Source organism: Ailuropoda melanoleuca, chromosome 7 (assembly GCF_002007445.2).
Source record: "Ailuropoda melanoleuca isolate Jingjing chromosome 7, ASM200744v2, whole genome shotgun sequence".
NCBI classification, from domain to species: Eukaryota; Metazoa; Chordata; class Mammalia; order Carnivora; family Ursidae; genus Ailuropoda; species Ailuropoda melanoleuca.
Genome location: NC_048224.1, coordinates 80244503 through 80265493, shown reverse-complemented (window position 1 = coordinate 80265493; position 20991 = coordinate 80244503). Strand labels below are relative to the sequence as shown.

General features: G+C 39.5%; 1 protein-coding gene across 2 annotated transcripts in view; it reads left to right on the top strand.

Moving 5' to 3' along the window:
- The first annotated feature begins 9825 nt into the window (after positions 1 to 9825).
- The window catches only part of VPS36 (vacuolar protein sorting 36 homolog), a 31042-nt gene continuing 19876 nt past the window's right edge, over positions 9826 to 20991 (top strand). Inside the window, exons 1-3 of one of the 2 annotated variants that reach the window (XM_034665093.1) lie at positions 9826 to 9985; positions 17232 to 17300; positions 18962 to 19032. In XM_034665093.1, coding sequence (XP_034520984.1) covers positions 9890 to 9985; positions 17232 to 17300; positions 18962 to 19032 — 236 coding nt within the window. In that variant the 5' untranslated portion in view covers positions 9826 to 9889. Of the gene's footprint in view, positions 9986 to 10077; positions 10214 to 17231; positions 17301 to 18961; positions 19033 to 20991 lie in introns of those variants that run through there. The other variant, XM_034665094.1, reaches the window with a different exon arrangement.

The window sequence follows — 20991 nt, the reverse complement described above, 5'->3', positions numbered from 1 at the left end:
GATTCAGAAGCTAGGAGGTTCTGGCAAAAACACTCTGAGGACAAGTACAAAATATTGCCGAGAGAAATTAAAGAAACCCTAAATAAATGGAGAGAGATAGGATGCTTAGGGATCAGAAGACCCTATGCTGTTAAGATGTCCATTCTCTCCAAGCTGATCTATTCAATCCCATCCTAATCAAAATCCCAGAAGGCTTTTCTATAGAAATCGACTGATTGTAAAATTTAAATAGAAATGCAAAGGATCTAGAGAGGCAAAACAATCTTGAAAGAGAACAAAGTCAGAGGACTAACACTACCTGATTTCAGGATGTATTATAAAACTACGGTAATCAAGACAGTGTAGCTGGCATTGGTGTAAAGAAAAAGAAATCAATGGAATATAATAGAGATGCCAGAAATATACTCAGGCCTCTATGGTCACTTGATTTTCCACAAAGTTTCCAAGACCACTCAGTGGAGGAGAAGGATAATCTTTCCAACTAATACAAATACAGGGACCACTGGATGTCCACATAGAAAATGTTAACCATGACCCTTAACTCACCCTTTGGACAAACAAAACAAACCTCAAAATGGAATGTAGACCTGAATGTAAGAACCCAAACTATAAAACCTCTAGAAGAAAACATAGAAGAAAAATCTCAGTGACTTTGTGTTAGGCAAAGTTTTCTTAAATAGGAGACAGCACGAACTATAAAAGAAACAATACACTGGATTTCATCAAAATTAAAACCTTTTGCTCTTCAAAAGTCACTTTAGAAAACTAAACTACAAAGCAGGAGAAAATATTTGCAAAGCATATTTAATAAAGGACTTTCACCAGAGTATGTAAGCACTCCTACAACTCAATTTTTTCAATGGCAAAAAAAAAAAAAAATAGTATTTCACCAAAGAAGATACAGGAAACCAAAAATAAGCACAAGGAAAATACCTAATGTCCTTAATCATCAGGAAAATGTGATTAAAATCACAATGAAATACCACTGACTATGTACTCACTAAAATGGCTAGTGCTTAAAAGATAGACAATAGTAAGCTTTGGCAAGGAACTGGAACTCTCATATACCACTGGTTGTATTACAAAATAATGTAGCTATCTAGGAAAGCAGTTTTGCAGTTTCTTATAAAGTTAAATATGGACTTACCATATGACCCAGCAATTACTCTTCTAGGTATTTACCCAAGAAAAATGAAAGCATGTACACAAATGCTTATAGCATCTTGACTCACAATAGCTCCAAGCAGAAAATAACCAAAATCTCCATCAACTGATGAGTAGATAAACAAATTGTGACATATTCATACAATGGACCACTACTCAGCAATAAGGAACAAAATACTGAATAATGCAACATGGATAAAATGAAAAAAAACTCAGTTTTTTCCTTTCTGTGCAGGGAAACACCCAGCTTCCCCTATTGTGTTTCTTTCCAGTGTGTCTTCTTTTCTCTCACACAGAATACTTCACTTCTGACACTTCTGGTCACCAAAGGTGTGGAGGTTTTTTTTCTCCACAACGAGCAATTCTCAGTGACACCAGCTGGGTGTCCCACAGTCGAACTCAGTTTTAACACAACCTGGAGAGAGTGTCAGCCACCACAGGCTAAGGACTCGATCCCTCAATCCCCCAAAAGGCCTTCCCTTCAACTTCAGAGGCCTGTGGAAACCTAGGTTATCACTTATGCTTCTCACTGAACCCCTCCTTGGGTTTGAATAATTTGCTAGAGCAGCTCACAAAACTCAGAGAAGTGTTTACATGTCTTTACCTGTTTTTAAGAGGATAACATAAAAGATACAGATGAACTGCCAGGTGAAGAGATACATACAGCAAGGTCTGGAAGGGTCCGGAGTGTAGGTGCTTCTGTGCCCGTGGAGTTGGGGTGTGCTACTCTCCTTGTGTGGATGAGTTCACCAACCTGGGAGCTCTCCAAAGCCCCAACTGTTGAGAGTGTATGGGGGCTTTCTCATGTAAGCACAATCAATGATTAAGTCTGTTTCCAGGCTCTCTCCCTTCTCTGGAGAAGTGTGGGACCAGATGGAACCTGAAAATTTCAAGCTGCTTATCAGGGCTTTCTGGTGACCAGCCCCCATCCAGAAGACCACCAAGAGTCACCTCAATAAAACGGAAGATTTTCCTAGAGTGCTTATCACTTACGAAATCACAAGGGTTTTAGGAGCTCTATGCCAGGAACCAGGAGCAAAGACCAACAAATATTTTCTATTATCTCACCATTTGTGAGTCTCAAAAACATGGCATTACATTTAAGAAGCCAGAGACAAAGGACTACATACTTCATGAATCCATTTATATGAAATTCTGGAAAAGACATAGATTCCATATGAGTGAAATCATGCGGTATTTTTCTTTCCCTGTCTGACTTATCTCACTTAGCATAATGCCTTCTATGTCCATCCATGTCGTCACAAATGGCAAGATCGCATCCTTATGGCTGAGTAATACCACGCATGTGCGTGCACACGTGTGAGTGTGTGTGTGTATGTGCCACTTTTTCTTTATTCACTCATCTATTGGTGGACACCTTGGTTGCCTCCATACCTTGTCTGTTGTAATTAATGCTGCAATAAACATAGAGGTGCATGTATCTTTTTGAATTAGTGTTTTCATCTTCTTTAGGCGAATACCCAGTAGTAGAATTACTAGATCATATGGTATTTCAATTTTTAGTTTTTTGAGGAACCTCCATCATGTTTTCCACAACGGCTATACCAATTTACATTCCTACCAACAGTGCACAAGCATTCCTTTTTCTCCATATCTTAACATTTGTTTCTTGTCTTTTTGATTCTAGCCTTTCTGACAGGTATGAGGTGATATCTCATTGTGGTTTTGATTTGAATTTCTCTGGTAATTAGAGATGAGCATCATTTCACGGATCTGTTGGCCATCTGTATGTCTTCTTTAGAAAAATGTCTATTTATGTCCTCTGTCCATTTTTTTAATGGGATTGTTTGTTTTTTTTGGTGTAAAGTTATATAAGTGTTTATATAACCCTGTATCAGATAAATCATTTGCAAATATCTTCTTTCATTCAGTAGGTTGTCTTTTTGTGTTGTTGTTGGTTTCCTTTGCCATGCAAAAGCTTTTTATTTGGTGTAGTCCCAATTATTTATTTTTGCTTTTGTTTTCCCTACCTGAAGAGACATATCTAGAAAAATGTTGCTATGCCCAATATCAAAGAAATTACGTCCTACATTTTTTCGTAGGAGTTTTATTGTTTCAGGTCTGACATCTAGGCCTTTAATTCACTTTGATTTTATATTTGTGTATGGCATAAGAAAGTGGTCCGGTTTCATTCTTTTATATGTAGCTGACCAGTTTTTCCCAACACCATTTATTCAAGAGACTGTCTTCCCCATTGTATATTATTCCCTTGTTTGTCACAGAATAAATGACCATATAATCATGTGTTTATTTCTGGACTCCCTATTTGTGCCATTTGTCTATGTGTCTATTTTGTGGCAGTACTATACTGTTTTGATTACAGCTTTGTGGTGTATCTTGAAATCTGGGATTGTGATACATCCAGCTTTGTTTTTCTTTCTCAAGATTGCTTTGACTCTTTGAGGTCTTTCATGGTTCCCTACGAATTTTAGTATTCTAGTTCTGTGAAAAATTCTATTGGTATTTTGATAGAGATTGCATTGAATCTGTGTATTGTTAGTATCTAGTCTTACAACAACAAAATCTTCCCATTACATACTTAAAAAAATCATAGTTTGGAATAAATTTAAGTAGCAATAATAGCAATACATGTACCAGTTGTTTTGAACATTTTACCATTATTACAGAAGAATAACATAATTTAAAAAATTATATTTTAGAAGGGGAACATAATGCCTGCAGAAAAACAAAGCTCACAAATTAAGCTTTTCTTCTATTATCTCTAACTTTCTTCCCATATCTTTGTTCTGGTTTTGGTTCAAAGGTTTATGAGCTATGATATATAAGATACTTAGCTCAAAAGATGTATAATCTATGGTGTGTGGGTGTGTGTGTGTGGCTTTGGTCATGAGACTTGCATTCTAGGGTACTTTCCCACAGGAAACAAGGGATCCTGTACCATTTTCCCTACGTGTAGTGGAACACTCAGATCACAGAACCCAACCATGTACACCTTTATTATCTCTCTTCTTTTTAGGGAGCTCACTGTGCTGAACAGTTTTAATCTTGATTGTTGCATCCTGAGCCAAAGAGGGTACTTTTCTTGTCCCTGGGGACTTCTCAGATTTCCTTCTCCCTGGCTCTCATCTTTGGACACTTCTCCCAAGTCAAGGATCTAAGGACTGACCCGTGGGAATCCTGACAGCCCTGTCCATTGGTTTTCAACATCTTCCTGTTTCCAGTTAGATGCTGTGATAGTTAATTTTATATGTCAACTTGGCTGGGCCCCAGGGTGCCCAGATATTTGGTCAAATATTATTATTCAGGGTGTTTCTGTGAAGGTGTTTTTGAGTGAGATTGACATTTAAAATGGCAGACTCTGTGTAAAGCAGATTGCTCTTCATAACGTGGGTGGGCCTCATCCAATCAGTTGAAGGTCTGAACAGAACAAAAGGCTGACTCTCCCCACTCCCGGCAAGAAAAACTCTGCAACAGATGACTTTCAGACTCAAATCGGACCATCTTTTCCTCTTAGTTCTCCAGATTGTTGGCCCTGGTGGTCTTTGGACTTGAACTATAACCTTAGCTTTCCTGGGTTTCCAGCCTGCCTGCCAATCCTACAGATTTTGGACTTGCCAGCGTCCATAACAGCACAAACTAATTCTTTATCCCATCTCTTTCTCTGGAGAACTCTGACTAATACAGATGTCCTGTTTTCATTCCTGGATGAATTATCTGGCAGGTACTATGGCCTACTCCATTCTCATTTCTTGACATGTCTGAGAACATGACATTTCTCCTTGCTCCAAACTGGAAAGAGAAAACCCCTGCTTCTATCACAACAGCTGTCATATGTCAGGCTTTCTGTTTGTTTACTGCAAACTGTGTGCCCCTCAAGGGCAGAAAGCATACTTTGTTTTCATGTTCACACTGCCCAACATTTTGATAATTGCAAAGTCCAGGAAAGACCACACAATTCCACATCAGACTAGAACACTTAGTTTACATGATGTACTTTTAATAGGAGAAAAGGTTTTTTTAAAAGTATAAATAATCTAATGCTAAAAAATCAGGAAATGATAGTAAATGATCACATATGATGATGGTATATTACCATAAATAAAATGTCAATGTTTAGTGCTTTGGGATATTTTCATGAAATAAAATGAAAGATACAAAAATACAGAAAAGAAGGGTCAGAAATAGACCAGAATACACACAGGATTTTAGAACATGATAAAGGTGGCAATTTAATTCAGTGGAGAAAAGATGGTTTCTGTTCAGTGGAAAGAGTCTTACCTTTCTTAAGGAACCTGTAATACAGATCAGTGACTTCATGATTAGGGGAAATGCAGAGCCCTGGGAGCAGAGGGAGACTTCCCTCCACCCTTCTGCCACATGGACAAGCATGCAGCTTTGGGACCTGTGAGACTGGGCACGGTGAGGTAAGTAGCCTCACGTGCATGGCCTGGCCTTACTCTCCTTGCCCTAATCCTGGCCTGTTGATCTTGTCTTTATTTAAAATGGTGATTTCATTTATCATGGATTTTTTGAATTAATTTTGATTTTTTAAAAACATACTGCTTTACTATACCAAGATAAAAAGCTTTTGGACAGCAAAGCAAACCATCAACAACACAAAAAGGCAACCTACTGAATGGGAGAAGATATTTGCAAATGATACATCCCATAAGGGGTTAATATCCAAAATATATTAAGAACTTATACAACTCAACCCCTCAAAAACAAACAATCCAATTAAGATGGGCAGAGGACCTAAATAGACACCTTTCCAAAGAAGACATACAGAGATATCACTTTACACCTTTCAGAATGACTAAATTCAAAAAGACTAGAAATAACAGGTGTTTATGAGGATGTGGAGAAAAAGAAACCCTTTTGCACTTTGGTGGGAATGCAAACTCATGCAGCCACTATGGAAAACAGTATGGAGGTTCCTCCAAAAACTAAAAATGGAATTACTATATGATCCAGTATTTCCACTACTGGGTATTCAAAGAAAGTGAAAACACTCATTCAAAAAGATATATGCAGCTCTACATTTATTGCAATATTAATTAATTACAATAGCCAAGGTATGGAGGTGACCCAAGTGTCCGTCGACAGATGAATGGATAAAGAAGATGTGATATATATATATATATATATATATATATATATATATTAGAATATTACTCAATGATTAAAACAAATGAAATCTTAGCATTTTCAATGACATGGGTGGAACTAGAGGGTATTATGCTAAGTGAGATAAGTCAGACAGAGAAAGACAAATGCTATATGATTTCACACATATGTGGAATCTAAAAAACAAAATAAATGAATAAACAAAAAGCAGAAGCAGACCCATGAATCTAGAGAACAAATTGATGGTTCTCAGAGAGGAAGGGGATGGGGGATGGGCAAAATGGGCAAAATGGGTGAAAGGGAGTGGGAGATACAGGCTTCCACCTATGGAATAAATCACAGGAATATAAGGTACAGAATGGGGAATAGGGTCAATTAAGAAAAAAGAACAAAAAAACCCAAACATATTGCTTTAACATATCATTCATATGGATCACTGAATTTTTTGGCACCCCCTTAAGTTTTGCACCTGAGAGGAGTGCCTCCCTCCCCTCGCCTGAGTCCCAATCCTGCCCAGCTTGGGAGGAACAAACAGCTTCTCTTGCCAGCAGCATTGGAAAGGAGTTGAACACCTAGCGGGTATTCAACAAATGTTTTTTGAATACTTGCTGAATGAGTGAGAAGGCTGAGAACCAAGAAGCCTGTCTTGAAGTGACTCAGAAGAGATGTTCTCAACTTACTGACCTACTTGTGTATGGTCCCCTGGGAAAAACCACCTGTCAGACCTTGTCATGTGAGATCTTAATAGGCTGCCTTGCATAGGCACTGTGAGATCTCACATATAAAGTGATTATAAAACACTTACGGAACGTGGCTTAAAGGAGAAGGAACAAGATGAATTAGAATAGGATTCCCCTGTGGAGTGTGAACTTAGGGATGCCGTAGAAGAAAGCTTCTTTACAAATGCCATGAGAACTCTATGTAGATGTAATCAGAAGAGTCACTCAGGTGTTTCTGGAACTAAAAAATAATCTAGAACTTAAAAAAATTCCCAATTTAAAAATTCAACAGAAGAATTAGGAAAGTTCAGCCCTCAAATATATAGAAATGAATATGATGAGGGAAAAGGTCGCAGTCATGGGAGACAGACAGTTATGACAGGTTTAGAATACACAAATAATCAAAAGTTCCAAAGGGTCAAAAAAAGAACACATAGACCAGAAGTGATAATCAAATAAATAATAGAGGAACACCTTTCTGAAGAAGACAGAAACTTGAGCCTTCAAATTGAAAAGCATCATCATCTCACAGGCAGGAAAATGAGGAGGGATACAGACCCAGAATCTTTGACCTGGTGGAATTTCTGAACCTCAAGGTCAATGAGAAAATCTTACAGGTTCCAGGCAGACAGAACAGATCGCTTACAAAGGGTGAAGCAGTCTCATGCTGGGCTTACCCTTCCATTGCCTCTTTCAATCCATGGCATGGCAAAATCACATACCTAATTAAATCCATATCTTTCCTACTCTCTCATTCGGTTTTGCCCCTGAATGGGGCTGGAGTATTGCTTCTCTGGCTTTAATTGCATGCCAGGAAATGTCACTCGGGCTAGGAAACTTCATAGTATCCTTCCCTAGTGCGTTTATACCTCCTCACACTTCTTCCCCTCTTCCAGTCTTGCTCCTCCTCTGAGAAACAGAAGCAGTCCAGAGAATTTTTGCAGATTCCCCCCACAAAAATCTATCCGCCTCCCATACCCTGCTCTCCTCTGATAATAGCAACGTCTCTGACCCTCTCTTGTGCATCCTCTCTCATCTTCTCAAGGACAGGTCTCCCCTCTCTCTCATGGCTATCAGCACTCAAACATACTATTATTTTTTTCCACCTGGAAAACAAATGAACAAATGATCCAAACTCACTCTCGACCTCACTTCCCCTTCCTGTTACCAATCCATTTCTTTGCTCTCCTTTGCAGCAAAGTCCTCAAGGGAGGTGTCTACGTTCCCTACCTACAATTCCTCTCCTCTTTTTCTTTTTAAAAACCGCTCCATTAAGACTTGTTCTTCTACCCACCCCCCATTGCACTCACTCTCGTCAAGGCTGCCCATAACTCCACTGAGCAATTCTCAGTCCCGTGAACTTGACCCATCAGCAGAATTATACACAGGCTCTTTCCTTCTCCCTGATATACTGTCTTTACTTGGCTTCCAGGACCCCACCCTCTCCTGGTTTTCCTATCTCACTAGCGGCTCCTTCACTGTCTCCTTTTCTGTGCCTCTTCTTCTCCTGAAGTGTTGATTTTGTCTAAATAATCCTATCCTTTTAGGTGGAGGCTGTCCAACTTCACTTGGTGTTAGTGATTATTCAGGACAAGATTTTCTTTTGACTGCAACACCTCTGTCACTAGAACATGTGATTCTTTTTTTTTTTTTTAAAGATTTTATTTATTTATTTGACAGAGATAGAGTCAACAAGCGAGAGAGGAAACACAAGCAGGGGGAGTGGGAGAGGAAGAAGCAGGCTCATAGTGGAGGAGCCTGATGTGGGGCTCGATCCCATAATGCCGGGATCACGCCCTGAGCCGAAGGCAGACGCTTAACCGCTGTGCCACCCAGGCGCCGCTAGAACGTATGATTCTTAATCTCAGGGTCGTGAGTTCAAGCCCCAAGTTGGGTATGGAGTCTACTTAAAAAAATGTTTTTCTTTTGATTAAAAGGTATTCGGAAATAACTTTGTCAGTAAACAAATAAAAAAAGAATAAAATCCCTGTCAAGCAGCAAATATAACAAAAATGATAATGTCTAATGTAGACAGAACTATTTGGCCTGGGAAAAAGACCAATTTGCAGGTGGCACTACATCCTTGTTAAATCAGTTCCCAGTATGTAGCAAGCTGTCTAAAATGTGTGCAAACTCTCTAAAGCACTAATTCTGTTTTGGGAAGACACTCTAAGAAAATAATCCTAAAGCGCCAAAAATACATCAGTTGTAGAAGTACATATATAGGTGCTCTATTTATAATGTAAAGATGTAAATAAAATGAAAGGGGCAGCGACAGAAGCACAGCAGGTGCTATCAGCAACCAAGGACTGGTTTGTGGGGACCAACACACAGGTAAATTATGAAAGATCTATATATTAAAATATTGTCTAGAGTAAATACATGAGGTTCTTGTTGACACTGAAAATGTTTAAATGAAAATGATCTTAATGGGGAAGAAAGAGGGGCACAAAATAGTACTTTTCATTCTGTTGGCAGTTGTGTAAAAAAACAGTTCAGGCCATAAATCTTTATTTGAAAAGAAAAGTTACAGTAGAATTATCTACAAGCTTTCATGAACGTGGCAACACGCTGGGCACTGACAAGGAAACGCACAAATATGCAAGAATAACACACAGTGAGGAGGGCCAGCCTGCGTCCTGGCCTTCCTCAAAGTCCCCGGTAAGCTCTGGGTCTGCGCCCGATCTGGACAAAGGATGGGACCGACGTTCCCGCCGGGCCACAGGCGGACCGACCGCCAGGGGGCGCTCCACGCACGACCCCACGGTCCCGGGAGCCCTCCCCGCCCGGCCTCCGCCCCGCCTGCCGCCAGGGGGCGCCGCAGGCTGTCCAGCACTCGGCTGATCGCCCCCGAGCGCCGGCGCGGGCGAGCGGCGGAGGCCGGCCTGTTGGCGGCCATGGACCGCTTCGTGTGGACCAGCGGCCTCCTGGAGATCAACGAGACCCTGGTGATCCAGCAGCGCGGGGTGCGCATCTACGACGGCGAGGAGAAGGTAGGGGCGGCCTCCGGGACGGCGCGCGGTCTGGCCGGCCTGCGGGGCTTCTCCGACCCGGCGTCGGGTCCCCACCCCACGGCGCTCGGGCGGCCGAGCTCAGGGAGCGGCGGGGACGGCGGACGTGTGTCCGGATGCCTGCGCCTCCGGCCCCGGATCGGGCGTGGTGATGGCGCCCGCGCCGGGCCAGTGCCGCGTTTGCCCGGCGTCCTGACCCGGCGTGCCTCGGTGAGCGGGGTGCGGCCGGAGTGCGTGGGGTCTGCGCCGCCGAGCGGGCGGGAGTGCCCTGCAGGGGTTTCTGAGAAGCGTGTCCGGGTCTCCCCGGGACGCCTTTCTCAAGGCTCTCCCCCCTCCCCGCCTTTTTTTTTTCTTTTTCTGGAATGACTTTAGAAAGGAGTCTAGAGCGTTTGTTTTGTTAAGTGACGTGGTAGGCCGTGCCTTGTCATCCAGGCATAAACCTTAGGAGATGCGATTGCATCTGGAGAGAAGTGTTCCCAGTGTGAGCGTTCGGTGCAGACTTCCGTCCCACTGTTCCCGCCGGGGAAGCCGGTTCCACCTCGGCTGGGGCTGCACCCCGCGGGAAGATCCATACTCCGGAGATGAGTGCTGCGGGGAAAGGACAGGCTGCTTAATTCAGGAAGCGGGCGACCTGGGAAGACGGTGGACGAACGTCCCAAGGACCATCCTCCCCGTCCAGGGGAAGCCGGAAGGGCTTAAAGGGAAAGGCGGGGGAAAGGGGAGGGTGCTCCGTGCAGGAGAAGCAGGTTCCCTGGCGGTTAGTCCGAGGTGAACATCTTGCTGGCATCAGCCGCAGCTGTTTTCTAATGCAGTCAGGTTTTATTTTCTGAGAAAGTCTGGTCCACTCCTCAAGGCCAGTAGTCTGCAAGTCTCAAGGGAAGTAGGTAGTTCTGCTGCACACCAAGGGACTTAGGTCAGCCTGCAAGGAGGGTATAAGGTCGAGGCAAGTTAGCCCGTAAGACCGGTTGGAGAGCTGTTGCAAAATTAGTAACCTCCTCTGGATGAAATGTATAAGCTGGAATCAGAAACATGTTAAAAACCCGTTCATTCACCAGCATTTATATTTTCCAGAAGTTTTCACTTGCTGTCACTTCTTTTTTGTGGTTTTGTTAATGAAACAAACTTTGTGGAAGTTAATGAAACTTCCTTATGTACTTTGCGTTTGTTCCTTGACCCCTAGCTTTTCCTGGTCGGTACGTGCAGAAGCTTGAGACTTCCTTCCTCCTCGGTCATGGAGGGCAGGGGTTACCCAGCTATCCAGGGGTTACAGTTGACAAGACATGGGACCCAGGTGTTCTGCCTCCCTGAGGGTATTTTCCATGTACTGTGCTGCCTCCATTATCAAGTCAAGGTCTTTGTCTTCAAATAATTTGCTTGGATTTACTCGATATCCTGCCTCAGCACTTTCATTAACTTGATCTCAAATTGGGTTTGCATCTTTTGGTTGGAGTGACAAGCTGAGTGTTTTTTACACCAAGGTTACAACCTTTGGAACTGTTTTAAATGGGAAGCATAATCAAATTCCCCTCTCTCAGCCGGTTTGGTTATGCCTCCCTCTCAGAACTGAATGCAATCGTAGATTGGTATTAAGAGACTCCACTAAAGACAGTCCCTGCTGTGAAGTCCACCTTTGCAGGGCACCACACTCTGTTGTTCTATGTAATTCCAATATGCAAATTAGGAACATCTTGGCTGGCACATAATACAACTGTGACAATAAAAAGTCAAAACTAGTAGCACCTGTATATGAAAAACCATTGCTAAACCAGTGTATTCTAGTGTTCCCTTTTAAGTTTTTTTCTTCTTTTAGCGGACAAGTAGATATAGTTAGCAGAGGATTAATAAAGAAGTATTGGGAAAAATTTAGTTAAGACCGTAAGATCCACTGAGGAATTCTTAACTGTTCCAAAAGCTGAGGGTAGTGAGGGAGGGATGTAGGTGTCCTGAAATTGAAGCAGAGCTCTAAGACAAGCCTGCTCACCGCTGTGGTCCCTGAGCTGCATCTGATGAGTCACTGGCTAGCTGTCCCCAGGGTGGCTGAGGGCTAGACTGATTCCTGGGGGAAAGTCCCATGTCCTGGCTTCCTGCATGTGCTGGAAGGCTTCCAGACCTCACATAGTCTGAAGACTCTAGGAAGCTCCATATCAGCCTCCAGATCTGGTCCAGTTCCCTTTCAATATCTTCCACTGGCTCCCTTGGGCTAGGGCACACTCCAGGCCGGTCTGCTCAGCCTTCATAGCTTTGCATCCCAACACATTGCTGAGGCAAGCCTACGCGTGGCTGTCAACTCGATCAGGCGGTCGCTCCTGGAGGGCAGAAACTGTGCCTTACTCCTCCTTGTATCTTTTGGCTCATTGTGGGTGTGAAACACATTAAAAAAAAAAAAAAAGACCTGAACAATTAGAGCACCTACTATGTGCCAGGAGCTTTACGTAAATCTCATTTAATCCTCCCAGTGGGCATATGACATGGTGAGTATTTTATGGACGAGAAAATAACTCTTAGAAAGTGACTTGCCCACACAGAGTTAGTTAGCAGGAGAGACAAGAGGTAAATCTACATTGATCAGACTCCCAAAGCCTGCCCTTTGTCCGCTGTGCCACGATGCTTCCCGAATATAGCAGTCACCAGGGCCAGACTCTTTATGTAACGTTTAATAAAGTGGCTACTCCCAAAGATGAAGACCCAGAGGCTCATAGTTGATAGTTGAGGAAACTGTGACCTGTCTGAGGTCACACACTTCGTATTTGGTGGAGCCGCAGTAGACTGCTTTTCCCACCGCCCGAGCACCCGAGCGTCTCTTGTGAATAAATGTGTGCCTGCTTGTTTCTACAGGCTGAGTTTTCATGGGCCCATTATGACTGGGATAGTATGTTGTTATCTTAAGCAGCGAAGACAGGTCATTTGTTTAAATGTCTCAGCTAATTTAAAAATATAATGAAAGCAGGTTAGTAGTGTCTAAAGTGGCAAGTTGGCAGCATATACTGGGAGACTTGGAAAACGTTTATTTTCTTTCAGCTGGGTGTTTCGCTTTGAGGAATTGACCCCTGGGAAATAATCAGAGGTGCATAAAAATATGATGAGCGAGGCTGCTCATCTCAGCATTCGTATATGTATTCTATATTATTCCATATACGGAAAATTGGAAGCAATCTGAATGTCCACCATAGGGTTTTGTTAAATATGACATGCCTTAATCAACACGAGGAATTGCTAATGATAGGCTGCCAACTGAAAAAAGCAAGTTATAAAACTATAAATATAATGGCTTCATTTTATTTAAAGATTATTCACACATACACACACGTATACATATATACATATGTGCATGGTGTGTGTATACACACGCACACACTCTGGTTGGTATGATTATGAGTGATTTCATTTTCTTTTTTAGACTTAAACTATTTTTCCAGATTTTCAACAGTGTATTACTTTTATAACAGAAAAATGTTAAATAATAAAACAGGGTAAGAGTTTATCCAGCAAATGCCTAAGTTAGATCAACCTTTAAGTAGTTAAAATTATTCTAGCTCTGAGTGGCAGGAGCAAACCAGCCTGAACTCGTCTATCAGGTTTAGCTCATAATCCCTTGGAATCCCTGAAGGGAAGTATTACACAATTTCTTCACTTAGAGCAGCAGCATTTTACGTTTGCACATTGTTAATTAACATAGCAATGGAATATACTCTTGTCTTCAGCTTTAAATTAACATCCTTATGCTTGAATTTCATAAGAGAAAATGCATTTTCTTAATCAGAACTGTTATGCTGTAATGCAGCATTGTGTACTCTCAAGTTGATAAAATAGTTGTTTTTGGAAGAGGGAAATCTTACTCATTGACAAAAAAGAGGTTTTTAAAATCTCTTAAACTCAATTATTTGGTTTTGCATAAACAGTTGAAGCCAGGTTGAGTTAAGTGCCAGGAGTATGTGTGTTCTAGTTCTGATTCAGTAGAAAACATGGAACTCATCAAGTCTTTTCTCTGAGGGTCTGAAGTACTTTTGTGGAATGATCTCTCACAGAGTGTATTTAAACTAGACGGCTCAGTAGGCCTCTTACCATTAAAGCTTGTTAACCGTATTGATAATGACTAACATATTACTAATATAGTCATACCTTACTCTTAGAAAATAATTTTTAAAAATTCATATTAAGGGGATTGGTTGTTTATTATACAGGGAGTTTTTTGACAGAAAAAGTGTTTGTTTATTATACAGGGAGTTTTTTGACAGAAAAAGCGTTTCTGTGTATGTTTGATTTAACAAAAAATAATTTATACACATTTCAGACTACACGAAGTTATATATGTCTGTAACACATTTTTTATTTTTTTTCATTAGACAAATAATAAAGTTGTTAAATATGGGTAAGCCAAAAGAAGAAACCTGAAATAATCAGTAATCCTACTACCCATAAACAATTACTTTTGGCACATTCTCTGTTTGTGGCTGTGTGTGTGTGTGTGTGTGTGTGTGTGTGTAATCACGCTATGTGTACTACTTTGAAACCTACTTTTTCTTTGTTAATATAAATATCTTGTAATATATTAAATGTCGATTTGCATGAATAATTAAATTCATAATTATTTTTACTGAATGCTATGTAACAATGTTCTAATTGGTTATTCACTTGACAGACATTTTTAACCACATTATTTTAAACTCAAAAGGATTATTGAGTAATAAACTGGACCCTAATGAAATGCTTTCCTTTGAGTTTTTTTTTAATTAAACAATTTTTTTAATTTGAATATAGTTGACTCACAATGTTCTGTTAGTTTGGGGTGTACAACATACATAGCAATTTGACAAGTTTGTACATTATGCTGTTTTCATCACAAGTGTAGCCACCATCTGTCCCAATGCAGTATCAGTGATTATATTCCTTTTATTCCTATGACTTTCATACCATAACCGGAAGCCTCTATCTCCCACTCCTCTTCCCCCATTTTGCCCACACCGCCCCCTTCCCCGTCTGAGTTTGTCTTTTAAGGCGGCCTTAAAATGGGACCAGTCTTATAACTTTTGAAATAACTAATTACTCCTCAAAAGGATACAAGCAAGTCCTACCTTATAACAAATTCTACTTCCTAGTAATTAGAGTTAATAGAAGCTTCCAATATATTTCTTGATTTTAAAAGAAATGAAGGGATTTGATATATTATCTCTTGGGTTCCAACTCTCAAATTTGCTTATTTTATAATTTTCAATGCATAAAATAACAAAGGATGAGGATTAAGAGTTTGGTCCTAAAGATATAGCTGGTATGTGTGTGTGTGATTGTATTATAGTTTTTAAAAACATTTTTTACGTTTATATTTTGAGTAGGTGATGCAATCCCATGACAAAAATCCCAAAATCACAAAAAGTATAAAGTTAAAAGTCACCCTTTCACCTTTGTCTCTTTGTCACCCAGTTCCCCCTCAGAGGCCACCAGTGTATCATTCTAGAGAGCTGTGCATTGGTATCATGCATAGGTATTTGTATAAAATAAATTGTGTTTCCTTTTTTAAAATGTAAATTTGTAATATACTATGCATACAAAGTTCCAAATCTTGCTCTTTTTTTTTTTCATTTAATCTATGTGGAGAATTTACCATATTTCATCAGTTCTAAATGCCCATCTCCCCCTCCCCGCACACATTTTAACAACTGGAATCAGGATGCACTTGATCACGGCATCTTAGATTTTATTGAATGCAATATGTAGATAGAATCTCCTCATTCTTTTTAACAACTGAGCAGCAGTTCATTCATTGTGTGGATGTACATTTCTCATTGGACATTTAACTTGTTTACTATATTTTGCTTTTCGCAAAGAGCAATGAATACCTTAGTAGTATATCATTGTGCACATGTGCGAATTCATCTGTAGGATAAATTCCTAAAAGTGAAATCACTGGAGCAAAGGATATGTGTGTTTGTGTTTTTGATAGATATTAATACATCGCCGTCCACGGAGATGGTCCCTCCAGCAATGTGTGCGAATGTTTATTTCCCCAACACTTCAGTGGCTGCCAATCTCCTGGATGAAGGGGTGTCCTGATGTTCTCTTAATTTGCTTTTTTCTTGTTATCTGTGAGGTTGGCTGTGTATTGATGTGTTTAAGAGTCATTTGTAGTTCCTTTTATGTGAACTTTCTGTTATAGTCTTTGCCCATTTCTCTAATGGATTACAGGTTATTTTTAAAAACTGATTTGTAAGAGTACTTTATATATTAAGGAAATTAACCCTTTGTCTCTGATGTGAGTTACAGTTATTTTTCCCAGTCTGCCATCTTTTCCTCGGTGGTTTTTTCCATGAGGAATTTGTGTGCATGTGTGTGGAGTTCAATTTATAAATCTTTGCCTCTAATGGTAAAGGGCTTAGTGTTTTCCTTGAAAGACCTTCTCTATTCTTAGAGTATTTAGAAAACTCTCTTGTGATTTTTTTCTATACTTTTATAATATTTTGACTCTAATATTTGATCTAGACTTTATTTTGGTGTAGTATATTAGGTATAAGTCCAACATTATTACTATTATTATTATTATTATTATTCTCCTCTACTGGGCAACCGAGTTGTCCTAGTGCCATTGATTGACTCGCTAGCCACACTTGTTTTTGTATGTGTTTGTGTCTATTTTCTTATTATTTAAAAATTATTTTAAAAAATTATATGAGTTATACACAAATTCAATCTCATGGTAAAAAATGCAATCAATAGTGAAGTGGATGTCTTTTCCTACTGCTTATGTGTGTATATATATATATATACACATGTATATATCTCACAATGTAGTTTGGGGGATATGGAGATCATCTCTATCTGATTACATTATATGTGATATGATATAAATTGCTTTCTCTTCTCCCCACTAACTCTGTCAGAATTCTGTGATAGTCCATGCAGCTCTGCCTCATTCTTTTTAACCTCTGCATGGATTCCACGGTATGAATGTATCATGCTTGATTTAACTACTACCCTGTTGTTACACACCTAGATTGTTTGCAATTTTTTCCTAATTTATTAAGGCTGTGTGTGGAGAGAGAGAGAGCGAGAGAGAGAGCACATGCATACAAGCTTATGAAATGTGCAGCATTGCTTTTCTTTAATTTGTGGTAAGCCTAATTCTCAAATGTTTATTTATATGATTAACTTATTATTGTATAATTCATAAGGAAGAAAATCTGGACCACATTAAGTGATACATCATTAATGTTTTGTGACAATCTTGTCTTTCTAGATAAAATTTGATGCTGGGACCCTCCTTCTTAGTACACACCGACTAATTTGGAGAGATCAGAAAAATCATGTAAGATAAAGGGTTTTTAAAAACCCTGTTCTAGGTTTTAAATCACTGAAGCCCTTTCATTCTTTCTTTCTTTCTTTTTTTTTTTTAAAGATTTTATTTATTTATTTGACAGAGAGACACACAGCCAGCGAGAGAGGGAACACAAGCAGGGGGAATGGGAGAGGAAGAAGTAGGCTCCCTGCGCTGGGAGCCTGATGGGGGCCTCGATCCTAGGATCCTGGGATCACGCCCTGGGCCAAAGGCAGATGCTTAACGACTGAGCCACCCAGGAGCCCAGCTTGCTTGCTTTCTTTCTTTCTTTCTTTCTTTCTTTCTTTCTTTCTTTCTTTCTTTCTTCTTTCTGTTAAAACTAAGAAATGCAATAAATTTCCATTTTCAAAATGTTAAAATAGTGTGTCTCATGTGATCTCTCTGAATGGAGTGCATATAGAGGAGTTAGGGGTTGTCCCTCATTCAGCTCCAGAAAAGTCTATAGTTGCTGAATAGAGAGAGAGAATCATGGTCACTCCTGCTTTTAAACATCAATCAGAACCTACCCCATACCTGAATGTTCTGTGTGTAATGGGAATATTTCTCCCAATTGTTGTCAGGGGTCCTCAGAACAACCTATTTCTGAGACTCTGGAAGGATAGGTCTGCTGGGAAGTACATGCTTTTACCTAGATATTGAGAGGACTGGCCTCTTAAGTCACTCCGCAAGAGGAGAAACCTCCCTGTTTTTCCGTTTCCAGGAAGAGAGAACAAGTTATATGTATAAAGCTATTTTAATTCCAAAGAGCTTTAACTTGAAACGTATATGTGTATAAATTTTGGTGTTGCCAGTAAAATAAGCAATCTATGTTATTTTCATAATTGCTGCCCCCTCCACCATGAAATTGTAATTTTATAGGCAAACTATATACTGTACTGAGGCTCTTTGAAAGGCCACTAACTATTGCAAAATCTGACTCTTTTTGGCCCCCAAGAATCAGTCTTTGCTCCGTTAGTGGTGATATTGCCCTGTTGGTAACATATACTTTACAACTGTTGATGGTGTCTAATTCTTTTAAAAGAAGTATATATTTAGGAAAAAGTCTTTTTTGGAAGGATAAGTGTCCTTAAAACATATGCTTATAAATTAAATCTTAGTATCATATTTTGATTATCATATAAAGAGGCTAATTTAGAAACCCTTAGAGCTAGTAAATGCCAGTCATTTACAATAGTTTAAAATTAAATATGCTAATAAAGGGAACTTATGTCAGTATTTTCTGTTAAAAATAGTGAGTGTAGAAAATTAAAAAGAAAAAAAATCACCTACATAGCACACTCCTTAAAGTTGTTTTGATTTACCTGTTCTGTTTTTTTTTCCATATAAGGATATCTTACATATAAAAAGTTTTCATATAAATATTACTTTAAAAAATATGTATCTACTGTGAAAACAAAGGTAGTTACAGTGGCTTTTAAACCTCTTCTGTTCTTCCGTGTGGCAAAATGCTACCACAGTACTATTTTCATTCCATTTTTCTTTCAGTTTATTTAAGGAATGAAATCATTTTACAATTTTTTAAATTGTTTTTATTATTAAATAAAGGTGCATGACATTCTATTAAATACTATAAAACAAGGATTTCTGACATGGAGTCTCATGAGTCATGTTTTGTGTTGATTTCCTTCTAGGAGTGCTGCATGGCCATTCCTCTTTCCCAGATTGTGTTCATTGAAGAACAGGCAGCTGGAATTGGGAAAAGGTGAGGTGTCTCTAGTGCAGTCTTTTTTCACAAAAATGTTCCAGTCAAGCTGTTATTATCAACTTAGTAGATTTATTGTTGTGTCATGACTTCCTATGTGGGAAGGAATCTAATGATTGTGTTTTGGGGCTTTATAAAGAATAGTCGTTGGTCAGGAGCTCCCCTAAGATGTTTCCTACATTAAACTCATGGATAAATGGAAGTCATTCCTAAAGCACAAATCAAGCACTAAGGTTTACTATAATATCCTTGAGTCAAAATAAATGTCGGCCAGCTGTCATTGCATGCATTTCCATAAACATTCGCTTTGACATGTCTGTATCTCGTACTTAAAATCAGAAGTGACTCATCTGAGAAAAATGACTGATTTTACTCGTATGTCTAGTTGATCATTAAGTTTCTCTACTTTGACTTTTTCATATATCAGTGTTAAATAGAGTTTCATAATATTTATTGTCCAAATTAGGACATTTATAAAAGTAATAGGGGGTGCTGTTTATTTTACTTCATTATTTTTTTAAAGATTTATTTGTTTGAGAGAGGGAGGGAGAGAGCATGAGTGAGCATGTTGGAGGGAGGGGCAGAGAGAGAGAATCTTTCAAGCAGACTCTCCACTGAGCACGGAGCCCCACGAGGAGCTTAGATGTGGCGGTTGATCCCACGACCCATGAGATCATGACCTGAGCTGAAACCAAGAGTCCGATGCTTAACTGACTGAGCCACCCAGGCGCCCTGGGGGTGCTGTTTATAACTGGACCAAGGAAGCGTAAAATGGGACGGTTTTAGGCAAACTAGGACATGTGATCACCCTGGTTTAAAGCCACACGTTAAAATGTTTCTTTTTTTTTTTTTTTTAAGATTTTATGTATTTATTTGACAGAGATAGAGACAGCCAGCGAGAGAGGAAACACAAGCAGGGGGAATGGGAGAGGAAGAAGCAGGCTCATAAGCGGAGAAGCCTGATGGGGCTCGATCCCATAACGCTGGGATCACGCCCTGAGCTGAAGGCAGATGCTTAACCGCTGTGCCACCCAGGTGCCCCTAAAATGTTTCTTTTTAATCAAGTATAGAAAATTCTGGCTTTTACTTTTAAGTGCATGTAATTGAGGGCAACTTATGAACAAGTATTGCTGATGAGAATTTTTTTTTCCTTATGGGCCCATTGTGAGCTTTAGTACGGTTACTTCAGTAGAGGTAAAACAGATATTGAACTTCACTGGAAATGCAGTGCATGCCTTAATGAAAATGTTGTAGCTAGCAGGCAGGATTGTTTATTCGACATAAAAGAGATTGACGTTTTAAAAAGAGTAATAAAAGCGCAGACTTTAGAGTGGGCTATTTCTCTAATTTCTGTTTTTCCCCTTGTCCCTTTTTCCATGTTAACTAAGTTTTTTGTTTTTTGTTTTTTTAATGAAGGTACAATTACATATAACATTGTATGAGTTTCAGGTACACAACAAAATGATTCAATATTGGCGTATATTGCTTTTCTTAAGTTCTACAAAGTAAAACTTGAAAGTGTTCCAGATCATTTGAATTTTCCTCTGCTGTGTTCCTAGGAAATTTACACTGCATAACAAAAATTGTTTAAAATATTTACCTTCCCATTAGTGTCTTATTTTTAAACATCTCCAGTGAGGAAGAATTTAATAATATGTCAGGTTAACGTTTCTCAAATATTCTTTTTAGTTCTCAGCTCCCTCGTCCCAAGCAATTACCATATTTCATTGCTTCAAAATTGTACATATAATTTCACCTTTTAACATGTCTCATCCCAAGATGCTTCTCTGATTGGGTGGTTTTTAAACTTGAAATATGGAAATTGAATGGCTTGTGAAATGAATACATTTAAAAATTGGCCTGGATCTTTTTTGCTGACTTTGAGATTTGTAAACTTCTTTTTGTCTTGCAATCTTTAGTTCTTCATTGAGTTTCCTTTGACAATCTCTGATAGTGAGG